The following is a 25,458-nucleotide window of genomic DNA, read 5'->3' as shown; positions in this document are numbered from 1 at the left end:
TGTTAAGTTCTTCCATAACAAAATTCTCTCATTACAAATCAGTTGGCTTTGCATACCACTCACAGGGGCCAGGAACTCATGACCATCCAGATACTGCTGAACAGCTACTCCTGTAATTTCTCATACCAAACCGCCCTATTGTATGACTTCAAATTATGGCGACCCTAAAGCGTACCTTTGTTGCTGTTGTTGTTAAGTACCCTTGAATCTACATTGACTCATGGCAACCCTGTGGATCACACTTCTCCAAGACTCTCTGTCCTCCACTGTTCTGCTCAGGTCCTACAGGCTCATGCCTGTGACCTCTCTGATTGAATCTATCCACCTGATATGTGTCTCCCTCTTTCTGCTTATTTCTGCCTTACCGAGCATCATTGTTTTTCCTAATGATCCATGCCTTCTCATGACGTGGCCACACTATGACAGCAAACCTCTCAGTTTTTCTTGATAAGTTTGTTCAGAGGGAGTATACCTTTGCCTTCATCTGTGGCTGAGAGTGTGTGACTTGCCCAAGGCCATCCAACTTGTTTCCACAGCTGAGCAGGGATTCAGACCCTGGTCTCCAGAGTCATAGTCCAACACTCAAACAACTACACCATACTGGCTCTCCATCAACCAGACTAAGTGGGGCTAACAGTAAGCATCTAGGAAGCCCCCCATTTCTCCAGCTTTGATCTACTGCTTCTAGTTTAAACGGATACTTTGATGTCTGTAGCTAATTTTCAAGGCCAAGGAACTTCTTTTAAGGCAAAAGGTCCTGAAAATCTAACTCAGTAGCTTCTACTGTTTTGAAATCAATGTGGCAGGCTCATGGTACAATGCAGTCATTTTTACTATAAAATCACTTTACTGTACAGGCTTGCATCCTTCCGAGGTCGCTAAAATGAGTACCCAGACTGTTGGGGGCAAATTAGCTTACTTGCTAATTAGCTTACTTGCTGTTCACCGCTATGATCTTTGGAATAGCGGTATATAAATAAAACAAATTATTAAAATTATTATAAAAAATCATAGTTGTTCAACAATTCTCTTCTCTCAATCCCAGTACTTTATGGTCCCTTACACAACTAGAGCACTGTGATTCCCCTTCAGTGTCTATGGTATGAACACTGTATGTATTGTATTGTGTTGTGCTGTATTGTATTGTATGAACATTGGGGTTTGTGGTTTGGTGAGGTAGCATGAGTTCTCTTACAGAGAAGGCTAAATAAACCATTAATGTGACTAGTTTATTACAATTCATAAACCATATGAAATATTACATTTCTAGTGTGAGGAGTGCAGTCAAGCATGATTGGAAATAGCCAATGAAGCCCTGCATTATAGTGTTGTTGTCATGTCTTTGAAAGAAGTCCAGAACCTGTTTATTCATACTAATTTTGAGTGTTCTGGCTTGAAATTTGAATTCAAAAGGTGTTATCACCTATGAACAATGAATTTCATGGTTTAACAAGAGTCTCCAATTCCATTATTTCAGAGATAGTTCAATACTTTTCTGAGGCAGGCTTTAATCTAAAACTGGATATTAGCAACAGTGTTAGCCTGCAATGACTACCTGAGTTTAAATTGTTTTAAAACCAGCAGGTAAATCAAGTAGTCATACATCTTAGTGTACATCCAGAGTATCTCTCTGTGAAGAGAAAAAGATGATCCTTCTGTATAACATCATAACCGTGCTTAGAAGTGTCATTTCTTTCCGCAATAGCTATTAATTCATTAATTTAATTAATCTAATTATTTTAGATTATGCTGGAGCACATTACACTTATTCCTATTCCAAACCAAACAGTGCAACTGATGGCAGAAAGGTATCTCATTACTTTTGTCTGCCTGGCTACAAACTAGAGGGCTCATCTCATTTTCCTTTAACTCTCATCCCTATAACTTTAGAACAGAACTACTAGATATGTACTGGGAAGAGTACATAAAAACAACTCAAAATTAATTATGTATAATGAAATGCAGCACAGGATATAGATGTGTGAGCTAACTACTGAAGTACCCCTTTCCTAGATAAAGCACAAGATGTAATAATTTGTTGTTGTGTGCCTTCAAGCCATTTCTGACTAGGCCTAAATAAAATATCCATTCTTCTACCATCCCATTCTGAAACAATAGTGTACTAATGCTTTATAAAGTTACCCTCACCCCACCTTGTAATGTGCTACTGAAAGCATTACTGCTGACCTTGCTTCCAAAATTACTTGAAGTACTTTCAAATAAACAGTTCCTAAACTCGGGTATTCCGAATCCTTGACACTGTTGGAAGCCAATATGGAGGCTTGGTTTTGATATTCAGCTAAAGCCATTTCCAAACAAACCTAAGGTTATACTATACTTTCATGGGACACAACCTCCATCACACAAGTGAAGCACCTGACAGATTTGGCGATCACTAAAGAATGCTAACCAGCCCATTTATGAACTCAACAAGACATTGTGAAGAAATCAATAAGCCACTGAATATGCCATTTCAGTATGAAAGTTATGTCTTCAGTGTGTTCACATGAAAGTTATGTCTTCAGTGTGTTCACATATTTCCCTCTAACTGGGGGGAAAAAAAGAATTGCTGCTCAATTTCAATCCTTATTTCATGAAAATAGTTTTGCTGTTCTTTTTCAGCTGGAAACAAACCAAGAGTCAGTATATATGTGTATCTTCTGAACTGTGATTAATTCTTTTAGCACCTTTTCCTTTTTCCATCCAGCCCATCCTGAAACTACTATAGGATAATTTTATTGCATAAACAACTTCTGCAATGGTCCTTTGGTGTTTGACACACTCTTAAAACAAAAATGAAATCCGCTTACAATACAATTCACCTGTCATTAATTTCTGGACTAACATGAATCTTCTACTAACACTTTAAAAGCTGTTCTTCTGAATGTCTGGAAGCATACAGGTTTGATCCATAACTAGTTTTTCCTATGTGAACATGAAACAGGGAGTAGCTGATTTTGTTGACTGGGAGAAGTCTTCAAAAAAAAACCTATGATAGGGTCAACTTAGGGCCACCGTAAGTCAGAAATAACTTGAAGGTACACAACAAAAAACGGTGCATTATACTCTTAAGGGGGGTTTGAGGAAGGTGTGTAAGCTGAAAACCCTTTGGGAAAGGTTTACATAGGTCCAAAACACATTGAGAACACTTTAACTGCCCTGGCTCAGTGCTAGGGAGTCCTGGGAATTGCAGTTTATTGTGACACCAGAACTCCGACACTGAAGGGCTAAATGTCTCACCAACTGTTCCCAGAATTCCCTAGCATTGAGCCACAGCAGTTAAAGCAGTCTCAAACTGCATTATTTTTGCAGTGTGTTTTGGACCTTATTAAACAGAAGCAACTTTGTACTTCTCTGGGTACATGCTATATGTAATTTTTGATATTGTTATCAACTGAACATTGGAAAATCAACCATTTCTTAGTCAGAGTTCTGTTTATAGAATCACAGATGGAAGAGACCCCCAAGGGCCATCCAGTCCAACCCCTGCCATGCAAGAACTCACAAACAAAGCATTCCAACAGATGGACATCCAACCTGTTTAAAAACCTTCAAAGCAGACTCCACCACACTCCAAGGGAGTGTGTTCCACTGTTGAATTGCTCTTATTGTCAGGAAGTTCTTCCTAAAGTTGAGGTGGAATCTCTTTTCCTCTAGTTTGAATCCACTGCTCCAGGTTTAAACAGTTCAGCTTATACTGTAAATATTTTCCCCAACAGAACTTCATGATTTCTAGACACTAGTTGTTAGCATATCCCTTTGGGTACCTTTTCAGGAGAATCTTTCATTTATATAAACCTTCTTAACTTATTTCTACTACCAATACTGGTTTCAGGGACTAAACTATCTCAGAAAAATAACTCAGCTCTGCTGACTTGAGTTCATAACTCTTAGGTTACACAACACTGCAACTATCCTAGGACACCTCAATGTCACAACATTGTTGAAGCTAAGAAAAGAATCTAATTACTACAACAATAACATCTGTTCTGAATTACCTAAAAAGGGATATGCTACATTCAGATGTTTATCACCTAAGCTAACAAAGATCTGAAACAAAAATATTCCAAACTCCTAGAAAGTAGCAACAAAATTTTAGGAGACCAGGCATCTTCAAGCTTATCTGCTGACCATCCAGTTTGACCACACACTGTTTAAATGTTCATTCCTTGCAGTTTCTATCTACCATGTTTGATAGTCTACCTTAACTTCCTAGATGAAGGTGTAAGAAACAAAAGACCTACATCTAGAAGGAATATTCTCAAAAAATAAGTCATAGCAATATGAGTAAATAACTGCATTCCTGCTGTTTCAAGATTTCTTCTTTTTCAAGGGATGTAAGGCAGTTGAATCCGAATTCAACAAATGCATTAGAAACCTCTCTTTATTTGTATGAAGTCCAGGCACCTCAGACTTGAAGACTTCTTTCCAGTCATCATCTTGACGTGGGTTTTAGTTTATTTCAACTTCCTTAGACATATTTATACTAAAAGGTTTCTATAAAACCATTCACTGATCAGATCCAAATGTCCTAGTTTAATTATAAGGTTCATGTTTCTTGTAGGGTAAATCTCAAAAGGCTTTGAAAATACTACAGAATACTACTTACCATAGTTATGAACAAATTGCTGTGTTAGAAATGCAGGCAGCTAATGTAAATAAATTAAAGATGCCAATTGACATCCAGCTATGTAGTTTCACCTACCTTAAAAGCGGTTAATATTCAAAGGGGTGTTATCCTCTGGATTCTTTGGTTTAAAAGTATAACACCAGTATTCTGCTATGTCAGTGCCAAAATATCACTACAGTCCCATAACAGGTCCAACAGACCAAGTGTGACAGAAACACTGCTTTAGTAAAGGAAGTTATCTTCTTTTTCTTGTATTTTTGAACCTATGTAATGCATGTAAACATTCTGTGCTTCAGAGTCTTTGGTCCAACAAAAGGCATAATACCTATAGCTTTACTGTAATGAATACAGGAACACACGTATCTGAATAACACCAAAAAACCATATTCCACAAACAGCCACATATATAGCTTAAAGTTAGCATCCCTTAGTGTGTCAAGTTTTGATGCTGCAAACAGGGATCTGTAGTTTCTCTCTGTGTATATTCAGGAAACATTGGTGTTAACATTCAGATGCAGTCAAAGACATATTGGAAAGAGAACTCTAGAAAGGATAATTCAGATCTTGGTTTTAAAAGGTAAAGTAGTAAACTGTACACTGTATGTACACTCTTGCATCCTTGCAATCCAGTTTAGTACAGAATCATATTTAATACTTCTTCTCACTCGTATGTCTTAGTTTTGCAGAAGAACCATGTATTAATGAAATTGCACACTAAACTACCTGTGTCAAATATATTAAACTTGATCTGATTGAGAGTACAAATCAGAATGGAACACAACAACTTTCTAAATTTCAGTTGCCTACTAATTTGTTCCATGAGCCAAATTCTGCAGAAGCCAACATCTCACAATGCAGAGAAAAGAACTCTACAACACTAATCAAAGGCTGCCAAGGAGGTTCTCATTTTTTAAAAAAATCATAGGTATATCACCAAGGGAGTACCTGTACATTATTTGAATTTATTACTTTTGTTTACTTGAATACATTTTCTCTGTAGCTCACTTTATTGTTGTCATTTTGAACTTTGACTTGTACTGAAAAGTGTATGTCCCACTATTTTTTGTAAACAATGTCTTGAACACATAGTCAAAACAAAATTATACCATATTAAATTCAGTGCAGATAGTTGCAGGTTCAAATGCCCATGAAGCTTGTTGGGTGATCCTTGTACTGTTACTATCTCAGCTTAATCTCAGAAAGCTGTTATGAAGATATAATAGGATACCTGATGTATCACACTATGAATTCCCTGGACACAGCAACAGAAAATGAAATACTGTTTGTAACCTACGATTCCACACAAATATTAAAGACCCCAAGGTTTTAATTAGGCTTCAGGTTTTATGTTTTCATGTTAAAGTCCAATTTGCTAGGCTTTGGGTTTATGTCTGAAAGTGCATGTGTAATAAATACAATCTGAATGTGTGTCTGTGCTCCACTACTAAGCTTCCTGCCCTCTATCATGATGAGTAGAAATGTTACATGTTCTGCATGTTTAATAATCTCCATAGTTGACAGAACCTGGCTTTTCTGAATGGAGAAGTATGATATCTAAAGTAAAAATATCCAGCCATTTCCCCAGACAGACATAGTTAACTCAGGCTTTCCCTTTCTTATTTAAAACTGATGTCTTAAGTTACACATTTGAAAGACTAAAGTCTTGCCAACACAACAGCTAGTATTACTTTAAAGGGTAGAGGGTTACAAATAAAAAATACAATCCCTGAAAGTGCCCGCCATTAAATTGTTGTCAGAGATGTAAATCTTTCCAGTTTTTCTGGCAAATGGGTGACCATGTAGTACTGAAAGTTGCCCATGGGTTTCAGGTTACTGGCCTACACCATACATACATTTTACCACCAAGCAAAATGCTTCACAGATAATGTGTATGCTAGAACCACTTAGCTTGCTAAACCCAAGCAAAAATCAGAATTTCAAAGTTGAAGTGGAAGAGAATGCTCCATTGGCATATCAAAATTAACAGGTACTATATGTATTACGTGCTAAGTTTTCTATCTGAACAAATGCAAGGTTTCTCCATTCTGATGCAGCAATTTTGCGATCAAAATGTCATATATTCTCCAGATCCAGTCTTTTAAAGAGGCAAAATATACTGGCTTTTTAATGCAAATCTATATACACTCAGTCACTTTTTAATGTGATAGATGTATCTCATTGATATGTGCACTCTACAGTGAAGAAAGCTGCTTAACATGTTATTGCAAGAAGTATTCTGTAAGGTGTATTCAACTTCAAACAACCTTTGTTCTTTTTGGAAAAGAAATTCCAGGCATTTTGATGATAATCAATACATTTCCCTTATTGAAGGTATCTGCACACTAATCCAATTCTGGATATGCTTCATAAACGGATATATACAAAAATTAGTTATGTCTAATGGTGATGAGCACTTGCATATCTATATTATCAAAATACACTGCTTCCCACTCGACAAACATGCCCATATAGATTATGACTAGAATAGCTTATAACTGTGGTTCTTGATGCAGCAACTGATACCTACACATATGTGGATCTCCGGAATTGGATCAGAGTGATAAACTGGTCACTATACTTCCTAACAAACTATCAGATGCTTCATTAAAAACTGAAAGTCTTTGGTTTCAAGATAACAATCGTTTGATAATGAACACCAAACAAAACTGTAAACTCAATAAAAGCCAATTTAGGATTTTGGTAATAAGAATTACCAAAAACTTACAACAAGAAAAGTAGCAAAATAACAAAATAATTTCAATTCATCCACACCGGACTACCTGTAAATTCACCTGCTTCCTCTAAAATCCCTGTTCATTTTGGTACATCAATAGTACACCAGCTTGGTGTCCCTCCTCAAAAACCACTTCTGCTCTGAAATCTTTTTCTACCTCAGAACAAGACCTAAAAGTGTATAACTTCACGTAGAGATTCAGCATATTACCCCTGCCTCTGTACTCTCATTTGAATTCAATCCATAATCTCCCTAAAGTGAAGAATCTTTTACTTATTTTATAAAGCATCATAATGCATTGAACAAATAATCAGGCCACTTTAATATCTTCAAGTAGAATTGTAATTTATAATGTCATAGGAAATCTTAATCAAAACCCATAAGGTGTATTAGTTTATTCATTTTATATTGTTATGGATTTTGTGAAATTGTACCTATTCAATGTGTGTGCCTTTAAGTCACCTGTTACTCATAGTGACCTCATTAATTTCACACGGCTTTCATAGGCAAGGAATATTCAGAGGTGTTTTTGCCAGTTTCTCCCTCTAAAATATAGCTTATAGAACCTGGTACTTGTTGGCAGTCTTTCCAGGTTCCCTGCTTAGTTTCCAAGATTAGATGGGATCTGGAGCCTTTAGAGCCAGGCCATGTGTTACTTTATAGATCATGTTGCTTTCTTTAACATTGTTCAATATATCCACCAAATTAACAAAGAAATTCTAATGGTTTGTACTACTATTAGCTATCTTAAGCTATTTATTCAACATGTCTTAGTGTCCAATTTTGGCTAATGTTCCAAATTTGCTTTCAAAACCTCATTAGAAGAAGCACAGCTCAAAATAATTTAATTTTTTTAAAAAATGTAATTAATATAATGATCTTATTGTTTCTATGATTTAAAATCACTGAAGCTGGATAAAAAACTTAGTTCTAAAGGGAAATACCTATGCTGCTGAATAGGCTGTAAATGTTATACCTTTTGAAAACATAAGTCATCTTACAATTTAAATTAATGTATCATACTGTATATTAAAAATCTAAGTATTAAAACTAAAAACAACAATAATGGCCAGAATCCAATTATGTGTGTGATAATTAGAAGGGGCAATCTCCTGAAACACACTGTACTCTCTAAAAATATGATTCAAAGGACAGGAAGACCCTTTGAAGCAAGTAGTAGTGCTGCAGAGATATACAAGAGGAAAGGAGCATCACACTGGGTTCTTACTACTGTAAACAAGCTCACTGCACTACAAGAGTGGGATTTTTTGTTCAGCTCATATGGGGAAATTGACAGTATTCTCTTGTCATTTTGGAAATGTTTCATGATTCCTTAGGACAGCAATTTGTGTTATCTATCTCCTATCTTTCATTTTCTAATTCCCTCCCTCTTCTTTAGAACAAAGGATTAGTTTATTTGTAATTTTTTAAGGATCATTAACCTGTTTTTCAATCCAGAAGTGTCCAAAGCAGCCAACCACAAAACAAAAGGAAATCATACTAGGTGCATTTAAATAAAAGGTGCACAAAAGGGAACACTAACTGTACCCTTGTATCCACCAAACAGTGGACAGTAAATTCAAACAAAACTCCACTAAATGGTGATACCTTCATTGGCCAACGGAAATGCACAGTATACTTGTTGCAAGCTTTCAATCTCCACTGGCTTCTTCATCAGGCAAGATGTTACATATCAGACAGGAGAAAAATTAGAGATGTAAGAATCATGTGAAGAACAAAACATCTCCATTCCTGTGAGACCAGGAATTGCAAAAGAGGAGCCCTTGTTGATATGCAAATAACTTCAAATTTCCTGGAGTTTGTCCAATTGCTGCATGACCAGAAGAGGAGGGGCCAGCCTGCTAAAGATACCCCCCCCCCATACCATCTTAGCTAAGGACAGAAACACAAAATGCAGGCATTTTGCTAACAATTCTAATTTTTCTCCTGTCTGGTATGTAACATCTTGCCTGATGAAGAAGCCAGTGGAGCGTCGAAAGCTTGCAACAAGTATATTGTGCATTTCCATTGGCCAATAAAGGTATCACTATTTGGTGGGTTTTTGTTTGAATTTACTCAATGGCCAACACAGCTACCCCTTGCATGTACCCTTGTATGATCCAAAATTGACTTTTAGTGCTAAATGAAAGCAGTTCCGTTTACACAAGGTAGGTTCAGCAACTATGCCCAACTTTCTCATACATCAACACCATGCCACAATGTTCCTGAAAATCCTGTAACAGAAAGGACTGGCTTTTTAGGAGCATAAAACCGGGAGGAATGAGCCAGAAAAACTTTTCCAGCAGTGGTTTGTTAGCGCCCACTTTTTGGAGTTCGTAGAATTGTACAGGATATAATTTTCACTTCAACAAACTTTAAACACAGGCTCCCATTTCATTTTAGCCACTATACTGTTAAAGAAAAAAACGGGAAGGAGGGAGTAAGGAAGAACAAGCAAGCTAGATTTTCTAATATATTGTGTGCATCTGAAAATTCTATTGAAAAATACTGTGACATATTTCAAGCTATGCTGTAAGCTGCCTTGGGCCCACAATGGGAGAAAGATAGGATATAAATTAAATAAACAACCTTTTTGAAATCTTAAAAACTACCGGTCCACATAGACTAAAGATCAGGTGAGATTTCCAATACAATTTACAGAACAATCTGGGGAAATGTGTATACAAAAGTACTATGATATTTTCTAGAGTATTTTCAGAAAGATACTAACCATCTCAACTCAAACAACAAAATAAAGAAGCTTCACATAACCATTATATGCATTTCACACCAAGAAAAGCAATGCTTGCTTCTTTTCAAGATTTAAAGAGTTACTCAACTCTTAAAACAAATCCCCCCTCCATTCTATCAATTCTTCAAATGAAACATTAGTTGGAACCAAAACTTCTCTTCTGCTCAGAGAAGAAACATTCTGTGAGTGGATCAGTGCCTTTAAGTAACAGAACTCTTTAATCCAATCCTATAGTTTCACTTTCCAGGAGACTGGCACTTAACACTTAGGAGTAATGCTTAGTTAGCATATTTACACCTGAACCAAGGCATGGGGAGTGGGGAATGTGGTCTTTCTTTTTTCCACCTGCACCTCTGTGCCTATCAAAAGGCTGCTCTGGAGGAATAAAGGGCTTTCCAGAGCAGCAGGAGAGGGATGGAAGGGGATGCAGTGAGAAAAGGTGAAGAATGTATCCCTGCCCATTCCCTCCATTAAAAGCTTTCTCTGGTTCTATGTGCCATCTGTGAAATCTGGATGAAAAACAATATTTTTATCTTTCCAGTAAAGCAGCAAAATAACCAAACAATTGAAATATTTCAAACTACTCAATAATTAAGGAATAAAACTTTAGAAGTAAGAGCACAAACCATTATTTTCCTGAATAGGTCATTTTCTCCAAATCACAACTTTTATTGGCCACAAAAATAGTCTGCTGTTGAAACACACCAGACAATTAAAAATAGATAGCACAAATATTCAAAAACAGTTTTATTAACAGGAGGCTTAGTAATTTTAACATTGTGTACAATCATGTCATTTTTCAGGAGTGCACCATCTCAGTTCCTGTCAAAACAGTTTCAAATCCATGAATTACAAAATAATATGTAATACAGCCACCTCTTCATTGCAACACCTTCACAGTGTCCTTCAAACAATTACTGTACTGCAAAATCCTCTCATGATGTCACATTAAGAGATTTTTTTCAACATCCATCTTTCATACTGGATTAACAGAATAGTTGCCACTTGCATTATATTATATTATGCCAGGCTGTGGACATTAATCTTCCATCATACAAAACTTAAATGGATACTATTTTACTTTAAGCGGGAACAGTATCTTATAAGTTGTTCAATTTACAGTGATGTGTGGGGTGTCACATAACTCATCAAATCTTCTTGTTTATGAAAATCTAATTACTGACAGTCAAAAATTCTACTTTGATTTTCTGTATCACTTCATTTTTCCGCCTTCCTAAAAGAACTCTTCTAAATAAAGTGAATATTCTACACAAATTTTAGAACGGGAAAGACCTTAAGAAATCAAAATGGGTTGGGAGATGTTTTCAAAGCTTTAATTTCTTAAGTGATCCACAGTAATAATTCACAAGTTTTCATAAAATCATAGTAACACAAATGATTGTTAACATTAACACTTTGCATCAGTCCCTTGTGTTCACTTATTAAAACCAGGAGGTTCCATAAGAGTGTGGTTCAAAAGCATACACAACACATAGTGTACAAAAACCAAGGAATGAGTATCATATCCCAACTGTAACATACAATCCTAACAAATCCATCTAATCAAACAGTAATATTTTCAAGTTGTGGCATTGTATGGCACCTCCATGTATTCCATTTTTAGCATACAGTTAGTAAAGATTCAGAATAAACAAGGTTACCTGCACTTATGGCAAAAAATCTTATTCTATACAATCAGTTGCAATAAGAACTAAAATTATTCCACAAAAGCCTGGAATTTTACAGATTGTTCTGTTCATATATAGAAAAACTGCCTAAATGTTTCTTAATATGCATAATTTCACTGTCCATACACCAAGTATCTTTGAAGGAAAAGGGTACATAAACAATCTGTATACTTAGACTTTATTCAGATGCAAAGTAAAATCAAGACTTCAAAACAAAAAACAAAAAAAAACTGACATGTAAACAAAAAATCCAGCCAGCTTTTAACCAACTCTATGAATAGCTACTTTCTATTTTACAATGGCTTGCAATAGCACCCACTAAGAGATCACTAACTTCATCAAGACAGTTTTCCTCATCCAATATTTCATAAAACCAATCTAGACACCGTGATGAACATCTCATGGCCAATTCAACATCAGCAAACCTCTTCTATCGGTGAGAGAATCCTTCTTCTCCATGTATGTGTACTTGTAGAACAACTGCACATTTATCTTTGCAGTGATTGCTCTGTACACAGTTAAACCAGTATTCTCAGTCTTATCAAAACAAATTTGAAATTTAAACAATTTACAAGTTCTAACCTGGAGCTATTAGAAAAAAAGTCTGAATGCATAAATTACAGCACTAGTATCTATTCTACAACATCTTATACACCAACTACCCTAGAACAAGCTTCACTTTTCTTGAACCTATTGGTCTGTCATTCAGATCAACAACAGCTGCCATTGCTTCATCACGAGATTCAAATGCAACCATTGCTTCACCTGTGGGCATACCTTTTTCATTATATTTTAAACACACTGAACCTGGAATTACTTGATAACCATAGAAGAAATCCAAAATTTCATCCACTGATACAGTAAAGGGCATATTCTGAACTTTAATGACAGTTGGCCCTGGCTTTCCAGAGCCAGCTCCAAAACCAGGTGGACCTGCAATATGAAGGTTTCCAGGCCCAGGTCCAAACCCCGGAGGTCCACTTAAGTGTCCAAGTCCACCACCCAGATTTGGAGGTCCACTTCCAAAGCTAGGAGGACCAGTTAAATTACCAGGGCCATTTCCAAAGTTCTGAGGGCCACTGCCAAAACCGGATGGCCCAGTTAAATTATTAGGTCCACCTGCAAAACCTGGGGCATCTATTCCTGAACCAGGCAAACCAGGCAAACCACTATTTCCAACAGAAGGCATTCCTGGTCTAGAATCACCAAAGCCACCTCCCCCTATACCTGGAGGCGGCAGAGGGGGTCCAAATGCATTTGACCCACTGAAATTACTGGGAAAATGAAAAGGTGGACCACCACTTGCATCTTTTGAACTACCACCTATGAAAGAATGTTCATCCCCACCAGCATTCTGTACTCCTGGCACTGCTGTACTGCCTGGCAATGGCATTTTTAATATTTTTTTCCCTTGAGGGGGAGGATTTCTTTCAATTTCTTTCATTTCTTCAGTGGAAATCAATCTTAGCACAACATCTCTCCCATTCAGCTTCTTTCGATGTAGGCGCTCTGACTTACGTGCATCTTCTTCAGTTTTGAACTGGACCAGTGCTTGTCCTAAGCCTTGCCCATTGGTATCAACAAGAATCTGTATCGAGTTTTCTTCTACTGCCAGACCCTCTAGAAACTGAAGGATTTCCATTTTGGTAATGTTGTAGGGGATATTGGATATGCGTGCACATAGTTTGGGGGGGCCCATCTCCCCTTCTGTATTCATCATGATCTCTCGCTGATCATAGTTGAAATTCTGCATTCTTTTCCGAATCATCTCTATCTTTTCTAGCATTGCCTTTTTTGTTATGGGATGAACTTGAATAAAACGATTTCCTATGTACTGTTTATGGTGACATAAAGCTGCTTTATAGTCAGTTTCATTTCTAAATTCAACAAAACCTTCACCAAGCGCCTTCCCGTTCGGTCCATAAGCTATATAAATGCTATCCTCCACAATATCTAGCTTTTTAAAGAAATCTATTACGTGTTTGTTCTCAGATTCAAAAGGAAGACCTTTTAAATAAACACAGAAGCCCTGATCATGTGGAGATCTGGATCTTGATCTTTTCTGACCATTGGGAGATTTAGACATAGAGAGAGTCTGAGGAGAAGGATGGTTTTGTGCAGAAGGACCCATGGTTTGCTTGAATGTTATGTGGCCTCCTGCAGACACCCACTGTCTCTCTGTTGCAGGACTAACTTCAACATAGCGCTGAATCATCAGCATTCTGTTTCTTTTCAAGGCCTCAAACGTATCTTGAGGAGAGCAAAATTTGACGAATCCATTTCCATTATTTCGTCCTACATGATCTTTCAGAATATGAACTGCATCCACACGAAGGCCATGAAAAAAGTCTTTGACATCTGATTCTGTTGCTGAAAATGGCATTCCATGGACACTGACATACAAATCATCTGGGTTAATGGGAAGTGATTTTACGCCACTCTGAGAACTGATCTGAATGGCATTTATGGGATTCATGAACAATGGATTCAAGTTACTGTTCAGATTCATTGCTGTTCCTGACCCATTCATTCCAGTAGGCAAAGGTGCTACAGGTGGGGGATTCATAGGAGGCATTCCTGATAATGGAGGTAGGGGTGTCATAGGTGGCACAGGAGGTACAGGAGGTATAGGAGGAACAGGTGGCACAGGAGGCAATGTAGGTACAGGAGGTGGAACAGGTATAGGAGGAATAGAAGGTATTGGGGGCAATGATGGCAGAGCTGGGATAGGCGGTATTGGTGGAGGTGGCACCGTGTTCATTGGAGATGCTGTACTAGGTATAGTAGAGCTAAATGTGGGATTTCCAAAAGTAGTACCCAGATTGGGAGGTGCAGTTCCCATACTGGCAGTGGAGAAAGTTGGTATGTTTTTGTTACTTTCATGAACTGAAGTAGCTGCAGTTACTACACTAGGAGAGGGGCTGTTAAAATTAGGAACTGTGGTAGGAAGAGTGACCCTGCTACTTATTCCAGAACTAGGTGGTGGCCCAGACCTGCTAGCATTTGCTGGTGGCATATCTAGATTTGCTGTTTCAAAGCGTCTGCGACTGAGTTCAATCATATTTTGCATTTCTGTTTTACTGCTTAGCAACAGTGTTACTTTGGACCCTTTAATGGCACCACCTGTGCGCATCATACCAAGCCTTGCATCTTCATCAGTGGCAAAGACGATGAAAGCCTCACCCAGCTCACCCCCTACAATATGCACGCCCCCATCAGGAATGGTCAATCCAGAGAAGAAGTGGCGAATGTCCATAGTCCCCGCCACAATTGGGAGACCTTGTAAGCGGATGACCACAGCCATGCTGCGTTGAAACACACACACCTGCAGATGAGAAAAGGCAACGGCTAGGTCAGACGATTTATGATACCATATGCTTAACCTAGACACCATTATGTTTAAATATACCTGAAGATCTTGAATAAGTAAACCTATGTGACATTTTTACAGAATATATTAGAAGCAAGATTATGCAAGTCTAGTAGGTTTCTATGTGAAACATCAAGGCCTGTTAGCTTGACTCTAGTTGCAAAGTGGTACAAAAACCAGGATGGTTAACACAAATCTATTGAGAGAACGCTAAGTCAGAGCTTCAAACATGACAAGCTACAATCTTCCATTTAGCTCAGGACTGTGAAAGATTATATTATTCACTAGCCTAGATTTTTGGAAGCTTACTTCAAAATTTTGCATTCTAACCACAGATTGTAAGAACCATTTGAAAATTCTTAGGTATCAAGATCACACTTTTAGGCATTCAGAAACTGAATTTTTTTTTAGTTAATTCCTTGCCTCTTCTTGAGTCCTACTTCTAGTACTTTATACCATTTGTAAATCCATTAATTCCATCATGGAAGCCTCTGAATTGAGCAGCTGAAATTTTGTTGGCACAGTAAAGTCTAGAATTTTTAGACAATGCAGAACATGTTGCTTTTTAGATGTCAGCCAAAAACCAGTCATACAACCTGCACACTCCTGTAAAACCAGTTTTTATATAATGTTTATACTCCAGAAAATATTAGAATTCAGCCAGGTGTGTTTCTGATCCAGTTAGACAGCAATGCTTTAACTGTGCCTAGATTAAAAGGGCTGGACTGTATAGGAAAAGGGAACTGGAATGCAATATTTAAAAGAGAAGAAAACTGTCTTACAACCATTCATTGACTTGAAGTTACATAATCTTATAAAGAGCATTTTGGATCTACAAGAACATGTAAAATTGCTTTTGAATCTTCAGAATTCAGGAAGCAATTAAATGTGAACTGTTCAATGGGAGTCTCCTTATGGTTGCAGAGAACTACAAAATGAATTGAGGCTGAGACAAAGAAGCAGATAAAACTGAATAGTATAAAGGACACTCAGCACCCTACAGCTGACAAAAATACATTTTCTTATTATAAAACAAGAAAGGAAATGGATAAAAATAGTGCAAAGTCCACAGGATTCTAGAAATAAACTTAGTTTAAAATGTCTAAGCTAACTCTAAGAGGCAATATTGGAAGTCATCCTCAAACCACATTATGAAAATAAATATAAGCACTTTTCTTCAAATTGATGCTGAAGGGATTGTGACATAACAAGTAATCTTTATCTATTTATTCATTATTTTATATGCCACCTTTCTCCCAAACTGGGACCCAGGTTGGCTCCTTAGTACAGTCAACAAACTTGTGATATCATAGTCTTCTAGAGTTAAGATCTTACACTAAATTTCCCAACATTACAAACACTGTTGTTGAAGAGGCTTTATTAGTACTCTCAATCTTTTCTTGAGATGTTATTTCATTAATTGCAATGGCAAGGTTGATAATAAATGCCAAATGAAATTATAAGGGCAATCCTTAGCTGTGATTGCATGTACACTGTAGTTTGGGAATATTTATGTTTCACTTGATGTTCTATAATAAATAATTTGCATAATAATCCTGCCAAATATATTGCGTTAAGTGACATTCTTTTTTTCTCTCTTTCTGCCAGCAGTCAAAGTCTTTTTTATTTAGAAGGTTTTTAGGGGAAAGGATTATAAGTGGGGTGCCCTAGTGTTTTAAAATTGCACTGTTCCATCTTTTTTTATCCTGTTTAAGCAAATATTTCAAATTGTTTTAATACTGTTGATGGTTTAATTCTATTTTAATGTTGGCTTTTTCTATGTCATCAACTATATTGTAATCACTAAAATTTGTAAGCCACTTTGAGTTTCAGTCTGGGGGGGGGGGAACATAAATAAATTAAATAATAGCAACAACAGATTCTAAAATACAGTATTGGATGGGTTCACTGTGGTATCTGACATTTAGCGTTTCAATCACTGAGCACTGTATTTCCAAGTAATCAATGGGACAGACAAATAGTTAGAAAATCTTTTTAATACCTACTCAATATAATAAAAGTAATTTGTCAGACCTTGGTAATTACACCATTTATTAAACATCAAAACTAAAATTGAAAACCATTATAGAATAGCAGTGAGAATTATGCATATATCTCCCAGGTAAGGCGATAGTAAGTGGAAATAATTTAAGGTGAACAGCATTTGTTGTTGATGTTGCTGTGTGCGTTCAAGTTGTTTCTGACTTACAGTGACCCGATCACTAGGCTTTCTGGGGCTGAGAGGGTGTGACCACCTAAGGTCACCCAGTGGGTTTCCACTGCTGAGCAGTGAATCAAACCCTGATCTCCAGAGTCATAGTCCAATGCTCAAACCACTACACCATGTTGGCTCTCACAAGACTATTAAGCAAGAAATCCATTTCATTTGTGTTCTTGTGTACCAGTAATATTAAATGTAATGAGCTTTAACGAAGTATTCTCATCTATTATCATGTGCAACTGTTGTAAAGCTAGTATCTACTGCCTGCTGTAGCATGAATATATCAGAGAAATAACAAAAGAAAAATATGTAATTTTTTTTAGAACAGTGGACACATGGTAATTTTTTTGCAAAGTAAAGGCAATTTTATTTTGAAAAAAGTCACCATTTCTGTATATAAAAATATAACATATAAAGTATATTAATGTGAGTAGAAAATGCATCTACCTTATTCTAGTAACCCAGAGAAGAATGTCGTATTGGCTGTCACAAATAATATACACCATGCTTCTGTTACTACATATGTACATTATATAAAAGGTAGGGATGGGACCAGAAACATTAAAATGCTCAGGGTTTGTCTTTGGACAACAAACATGATCTTCAAGATATCTCACAGAGAATCCAAATATAATCTTAAATGTATTCTCAGTAGCAAAAACCAAACAGATACTCCTACTCAATAGAAAACAGTTGTAGATAACAAAAAGGCTAAAATAATTTTGTATAAAGAAAAAAGGGACTGTGAGTCATGTTATCTATTAACACTGGTATTACAGAAGTATAGGCCCCATACAGACAGGCCAAAATAAAGCTGCTTCGAGTCACTTTGGAGATATGCTGTTCAAACGATGCATGCGTCCTAAGAGTCTGGAAGCCGCACCAAAGCCATGATCCAGTCCTAAGGACTGGAGTGCAGCTTTGGAGCAACTTCCAAACTCTTAGGACCCATGCATCATTTAAACAGCATACCTCCAAAGTGACTTGAAGCAGCTTTATTTTGGCCTGTCTGTATGGGGCCATAGATGCTATCAGCAAGTCCTATTTAAATATTCTATCCAATTTGTAAAAGCCTACACTTGTTATGAATTGATTTACAGTATTTTGTGGGTTTTCAGGCTAGGTGGCCATGTTCTAGAAGGAATAAACTCTTCTAGAACATGGCCACATAGCCCGAAAAACCCACCAAAAAACTATGGATGCCAGCCATAAAAGCCTTCTACATCACAACTAATTTACAGGTTTAAGACCCATCACAAAGCTGATTGTCTAGCCTGTAGTTAAGTTTCAAGTTACATTATCTACTTTACTGGTGGGTTAGGTTTATTGGCCCACTTCTGCAGCACTACCACCATGTAAATATATGGTAAAATTACAAAGTGGGTCCTCCAAATGTACATTTTGAGGTGCCAGATCTGGAAACTGGAATACTGAACTAATCCAGGGGTGTGGGTATCAATATTTTCACAAAGTACAAAAATTAATGTGTTTCCAGTCTCCTCTGTTCAGTGCTCCAATGTAAACGTAGGAAAACATACCACTATCTATATTCAGAAATTTCTCTGCAGTCATAAGCAGGTTTTTAGATAATAGGAAGTATCCCCTAGCACTGCTGTAATAATATAGTCAGGTGTATTTTAAGAACCTGCTTAAGCACTAAGATAAATCTTAGAGGCCTAGATCCATGTCACAGAAGAAATTATGGCCAGACGTTAAGGAACAGAACATTTTCTGATACGGTATCACAACTGTGGAATAGCTGAGAAACACCCACCTGGATTCATCTTTATTTGCTTTCAGATGAGTGGTGAAGATCTAATTCAATATATCTATGTTCTTTTTTATTTAAGTGTATGCTGTGCTGTTGTTTTATAGTTGCTGGTGTTTTATATTTTGATACCCACTCTACCTTTTAAATAGAACAGTACAGTAAAATACTTTGCAGCTATATAGAAAATATGAAAATAAATAAAAACTATCTTATTCAAACTATGATGAGCAAGAGCAGGAGCCTGAAGCCCATTGAAACATAAAATGGTTTAGCTTGAATAAAGTCAGATTACTCTTTTTAAAGACATGGCACAATTACATGTACAAATGCATGTACACAGCCACTTTCAACCATTTTTAAAGTTAAGACTAAGCAGCACAGTACTCCAGTTTTCCAGGTTGTGGATATAATTAGTGTAATATATGCATTATTTGATTTAAATAAATCAGAGATACAAATAGATTTATTTGGATCAGCAAAAAGAACCAGTGCGGTGTAATGGTTTGTACGTTGGATTAGTATTCTGGAAATCAGGGCTCAAATCCCTGCTCGGCCATGGAAACCCATCACCATCAGCCTCAGAGGATGGCAAACCCTCTCTGAACAAATCTAATTGCAAAAAGCATATTTAGTAGTCAATTCTGACAAAAAGACAGAGGTACCGTTATAACAAAGTGAATCCAAACACCAAATGGGATACCATTTAGCTAAAAAGAACCAGCTAGAGTGGTATACATAAAAACACCGGGGGGGGGGGGGGCTCTTTAAAAAATTTACATGGCTGCTTTGGCAACTACACAACTGTTATATGCGGTTATTAATAAAAGGTATTTTAAAATCACTACAGGACAAAAGCCATTATCATTAAGAATTCTGTCAACAGAAATATTGACAAAAATAATCACAGCCGCATTTCAAAATGGAAAAAAAATTAAAAATCACTATATAACTTCAGTAATTTTAGCTTCTAGAACTAATTTAAATACTGAAAACTACCTATAGGAATAGTGATACCCAATTTTATTGTCTAAGCATAAATACATCTTCAAAATCTCTTACCTGCAAGAAGAGATGTTTTTTTTCCTTAACAAGTAGCAGAAGCCAAGTCAATCCTGTGGGCAACCAATTAAAACCAACTTTTAGACTGCAATAAAGAATAAATGGAGGCAAAAATCAATGCAGGCAACAAACAACTAGAGTCAACAGTCCACAATGAACTGTGTATTATGAAAGTTTGGGGCCAAGACCATCATAAGGCACTCCAACACACAGCAACCACAAATTTAACGAGAGTGTAAGACAATTTTGTCTCGTTCATTTAGAACACATACTTTGATAACAGAAATTAATGTTTATTTTAAACCAAAGCATCACCATGAGAATTATTATTATAAAGCAATAAAATACACATTCATTACAGAAATTCTAATTGTAGTCTCCAGATACTACCGATTTCAGAAACAGTGCATTTATTTTTTTTCTATTAGAAAAAGAGACGTAATTGTTTTGAACAAGGCAACATCTCTAATTCTACTGAGCTCACTTAATGAAAATGTACTTTAAAGAACCAAACACATTTATGAATTGCTGCCACATTTGCTGAAATCAAATTAAACTCCAAATACTTTGCAACACACTTTTATTTACTTTATTCACTTCTGCTTACTTTACTGTGAGAATGTTTGGCACATCATTTAATTTCAGAGTTGCAAAAGCCACTGGCATGACCCAAAACCAGTTCCACACATGACAATCTGATTTTCTAAACACTGGGACAATCAGCATAATCAGCTGTCCAATATTAAGGAAGTTTATAAATGAGTACTTCAATACATACAATTCTAAAATTATCTGGGAATCCAAAATTACAAGTCCTAAAATTATCTCCCATTTAGAGAAACAAAAACAAGGAACACTAAGCTGACCACAAGCCCCATGGACAGCCTGATACACAATGTCATATTTTTGCACATCATCCTAGCTCTATTCTATTGTTGTGGACAAATAATATCTATAGTTATACTTAACTTAAACCAAGGGTTTGCTGACTATCATCATTTACCAAAACAAAGCTTCCAAAGCAGATCCCAACAATAAACATCCCAAAAAATAAAAAAAATCCAATGAAGAATTTTATCAATACATCAGTCTGAACAACAAAAGTGTACAATGACCAAAATCTGACTGCTTAGTGGCTTTCTAAACTAGTCAGCTGCTAAAAACAATTCAGGGTACACATATTGATTTCTATAGGAATTTACCGGCATTGGCCTAATTTCACCAGGTCTCAATCAGTTTACAACACTCTGTTTAACTGAAAACCACTTTCTTGGTGGACAATTTGACACTATTCTAAAGATTATTTCCTTTGATTCTGCATAAATCACAGATTTTCTACAAAGGCATTACAGAAGAAGCCACACTAACCTAGAAATGTTTCCCAACACTATCCTCTTACTGATCTTTCAGCTGAATAGAATGTGAACACACTCAGTTTTCTCCACATCTCTATATTTCATGTTTTATACTCCATGTATAATTCCAAGTAACATATTATGGAATAGGATACAAATCAAAGCCATTAAAAAAACATGCTAGCATAAATATTGAGGTTTTTTGCATTGTTCATTTGCTTCTGTTCTTGATCACTGAATGAAACAACTTTCTCAAAATGATTGAATTCTGAAACATGCATCAACATCCTATGAAATCTAGGGTAAATCCTTGGATAAATGAAATACACAGAACATTCCTCTGCAGAAGGTAAGATAAGCTCTCAACGTAAGCACCAACATAATAGTTACTGTTGAACAATTGCTATCAAGACCACAAGTTTACACTTCCTTACACCAAAGCAAGAGAAAGGGCTGGGAAGGCATGCTAAATTATGAAAATTCACAGTGGAAGAGCTAAAGGTAACAGACAACACCAACATCTTTTCTAAAACAACTTCTTGGCTGCAAAAAACCTTTGAAGAGAACTTATATCAACAGGCTTAGTCATTCTACAGTCAATTAGCAAAATTAATTTCTACTATGTGTTCTCTGGATAGTATCAACTGTACCAAAGAAATTTCTATTCTTCAAAGCCAAACAGCCAAATAGCCTCATCAATGTCAATCTTTAAAGCAGGCCAGTGCTTTAAAGAACAGAACAAACACAGCGCATAAACAGAGCCAGTCTTCAACACAAGACACTGAATTCAGCACAATTTGCCAAGGCCCTCGCCAAATGCATCTGAGGAAGCAGACTTAAGTCTAGGAAAGCTCATTCTGCCAACTTCTTTCTTTCAGTGAGTCTCAAAGGTACTGCAAGGTTTCTTTAAATACTGATTTTACAGACTAATAATGCTATGTCTTTGAATTCTACCAACAGCATATGGTCTTCCTCATTTAATTCAGTGAACAGATCAATTCAAGAATATTTAAGGAACTGCCATACCGATTTTACAGACTAACACCGCTGTATCTTTGAATTCTCCCAACAGCATATGGTTTTTTCTCTTCTAATTCAGTGAAGAGAGCCATTCCAGAATATTTAAAGAACTGTAAGCAAGTAAACCAGGGCAATCCTTTACATCTTTTCTCTCTCTAACTCACCACCAACCTGAAAGCCAGCTTCACAAACAGATCTTCTTCATGACGCCTGATTTCATTTCTGCTGCACCCAGAAGCGTCCATCTTGCATTTAAAACACACCAAATGAACACTTGGATCATTCACAACACACACACACACATATGCCAAAAACACATAAAATAAATAAAACAAAAACCCTTATGGCAAGATAAGACTAGAAAAACAGCAATCCCAAAATCCTGAATCCAAACTAGCGTTGTTCCTGCCCATTCAGTGAAAGATCACTTAGAACAGCGCAAAGGCAAAACTGAATTGGAGGACAACGCCTCACAACCAAGGCATGGCACTGGCTGCATCTGCACTGCAGAAATAATCCAGTTTGAGACGGCTTGAACTGCCCTGGCTCAATGCTAGGGGATTCTGGGAACTGTAGCGTATTTTGGACCTCCATTGATACAAGTGACACTATCGAGCAAAGGCAGAGTAGAAATTAGATTTGCCAATTGACTAAATATTTACTTTTGTTGTTTTAATGCGATGCCAATCTTTAACTGCCCTGGCTCCATGCTAGGGAATTCTGGGAACTGTAGTTTTGTGAGACATTTAGTCTTTAGTTTTTTGTGGTTTTTTTGGGCAATTTGGCCATGTTCTAGAAGAGTTTATTCCTGACGTTTCGCCTGCATCTGTGGCTGGCATCTTCAGAGAATGCTGGCATGGAAGTGAGTTGGGTGTATATATACTGTGTGACCCTGGGTAGCATCCTTTGAAGATGCCAACGAAACATCAGGAATAAACTCTCCTAGAACTTGGCCACATAGCCTGAAAAAAACCACAAAAAACTATGGATGCCGGCCATGAGAGCCTTTGACTTCACAGAATCATAGAGTTGGAAGAGACCGCAAGGGCCATCCAGTCCAAGCCCATTCTGCCATGCAGGAACTCCCAATCAAAGCATCCCCTGCGACAGATGGCCATCCAGCCTCTGCTTGAAGACCTCCAAGGAGGGAGACTCCACTACACTCCGAGGAAGGAGTTTGTTCCACTGTCCAACAGCCTTGACTGTCAGGAAGTTCCTGCTAATGTTGAGCTGGAATCTCTTTTCCTGTAGCTTGCATTCATTGCTCCAATGGGTCCTAGTCTCTGGAGCAGCAGAAAACAAGCTTGCTCCCTCCTCAATATGACATCCCTTCAAGTATTTAAACAGGGCTATCATATCATCTCTTAACCTTCTCTTCTCCAGGCTAAACATCCCCAGCTCTTTAAGTCGTTCCTCATAGGGCTTCATGGTTTCCAGACCCTTCACCATTTTAGTCGCCCTCCTCTGGACACATGGCTCCAGTTTCTCCACTTCCACATTTAGTCTTCTCTGTCGAGAGAGAGCTCTGCTGCCCCAATAAACTACAGTTCCCAGGATTCCTTAGCACTGAGCCGGGGCAGTTAAGGCAGTCTCAAGCCGGATTATCCCCGCAGTGCGGATGCAGCATCCGTGCTGCTGCTGCCAGTGGGTGCAGAGGATCCCGGCAGCCAAGGCTCCCTGTGGGTTCATGGCTCCCAGTGCGTCCTCTCGCTCTCTCCCAGAAGCCGCACAATGCTGGCCAGCTGTGGAAGAGTCCGATGATACTCACCTGCCCCCAAAAAGGAAAAAGGGGGGCTAGAACCCCAAAATGGCCCCAAAGGCCTCTGCAGCAGAGCAATGCAGGCGCGGGGCCTAAGCAGGCCTAGCCTTCTCTCAGGCTCCCCTTCCACTCAGAGGCCTACTACTCCCCGCCCTCGAGCCTTTTGTGTCTCCTCCGTCAATGGAAGGAAGGAAGGAAGGAAGGCAGGCAGGCGTTTTCTCCCTCCCTTCTCTGCCAAAGCAAGCCCAGAAGGGGCTGCTGCTGGTCGGTTCTTACCGAGAGGCCTGTACTGGGGGATGGGGAAGGGGTTAGAGAGAGGAAGGGGCTCGCCGCCACACAGGCCCCGCTCCCTGCGCTCAGCCCTGCGCCAGACACCGAGGAGAAGGAGGAGGAGGAGGAGAAGGAGCAGCGCCACAAAATGGCCGCCCGCCGGAGGAGGAGGAGGAGGAGAGAGACAGAGAGAGGGGGGTGGCGCCTGATGATGAGAGATCCTGGGAGGGGACTCCGAGGGGAGAGGGAACGGGCCGCGGAGGGCCTGGAGGGGGGCCTTTGTTTCTTTATGAGAGGTCTTCTTGGAGCTCCCTTGAGACCCAGGGAAGGAAGGAAGGAAGGAAGGAAGGAAGGAAGGAAGGAAGGAGCAGCTGTCCTGAACTCTAATAATGACACTAAATGAAAGAAAGATAGTGGACAGCATGGGCTTTCCTAGACTTTAATAATAATAATAATAATAATAATAATAATAATAATAATAATAATAGAGATCTTGCAGGATCTCTGAGACTTTGGTAGACTTGGATGATGATGATGATGATGATAATGTCCAGAGAGATCTTGCAGCACCTTTGAGACTCTCACTGAAAGAAGTTGGCAGCATGAGCTTTTGTAACCTTTAATAATAATATCTAGAGAGATCTTGTAGCACCTTTGAGACTCACTAAAAGAAAGAAGTGAGCAGCATGAGCTTTCCTAGACTTTAATAATAATAATAATAATAATAATAATAATAATAATGTAGAGACACATCTTGTAGCACCTTTGAGACTAACTGAAAGAAAGAAGTGGGCAGCAGGAGATTTCGTAGGCTAAAGCCTAGTTCCTC

General features: G+C 37.8%; 2 protein-coding genes across 6 annotated transcripts in view; both read right to left on the bottom strand.

Annotated features, from left to right (window-relative positions):
• The window catches only part of CPNE1 (copine 1), a 66,556-nt gene extending 41,852 nt beyond the window's left edge, over nucleotides 1–24,704 (bottom strand). For 4 of the 5 annotated variants that reach the window (XR_016280396.1, XM_089514197.1, XM_089514195.1 and 1 more), the window contains exon 1: nucleotides 14,988–15,070. The gene's annotated coding sequence lies outside the window, so the exon portion shown is untranslated. Of the gene's footprint in view, nucleotides 1–14,987; nucleotides 15,071–24,635 lie in introns of those variants that run through there. The other variant, XM_089514196.1, reaches the window with a different exon arrangement.
• RBM12 (RNA binding motif protein 12) lies at nucleotides 10,851–24,721 on the bottom strand. The gene is made up of 3 exons (XM_089514194.1): nucleotides 24,636–24,721; nucleotides 20,226–20,310; nucleotides 10,851–15,129 (listed from the first exon to the last, which is right to left on the bottom strand). The coding sequence occupies exon 3, from the start codon at nucleotides 15,106–15,108 to the stop codon at nucleotides 12,463–12,465; it is 2,646 nt and encodes an 881-aa protein (XP_089370320.1). The 5' UTR covers nucleotides 15,109–15,129; nucleotides 20,226–20,310; nucleotides 24,636–24,721; the 3' UTR covers nucleotides 10,851–12,462.
• Nucleotides 24,722–25,458: the final 737 nt, after the last annotated feature.

Source organism: Sceloporus occidentalis, unplaced genomic scaffold (genome assembly GCF_023333645.1).
Source record: "Sceloporus occidentalis isolate IW3139 unplaced genomic scaffold, rSceOcc1.0.p SCAF_3, whole genome shotgun sequence".
Lineage (NCBI taxonomy): Eukaryota > Metazoa > Chordata > Lepidosauria > Squamata > Phrynosomatidae > Sceloporus > Sceloporus occidentalis.
This window is presented reverse-complemented; position numbering and strand designations above follow the sequence as displayed.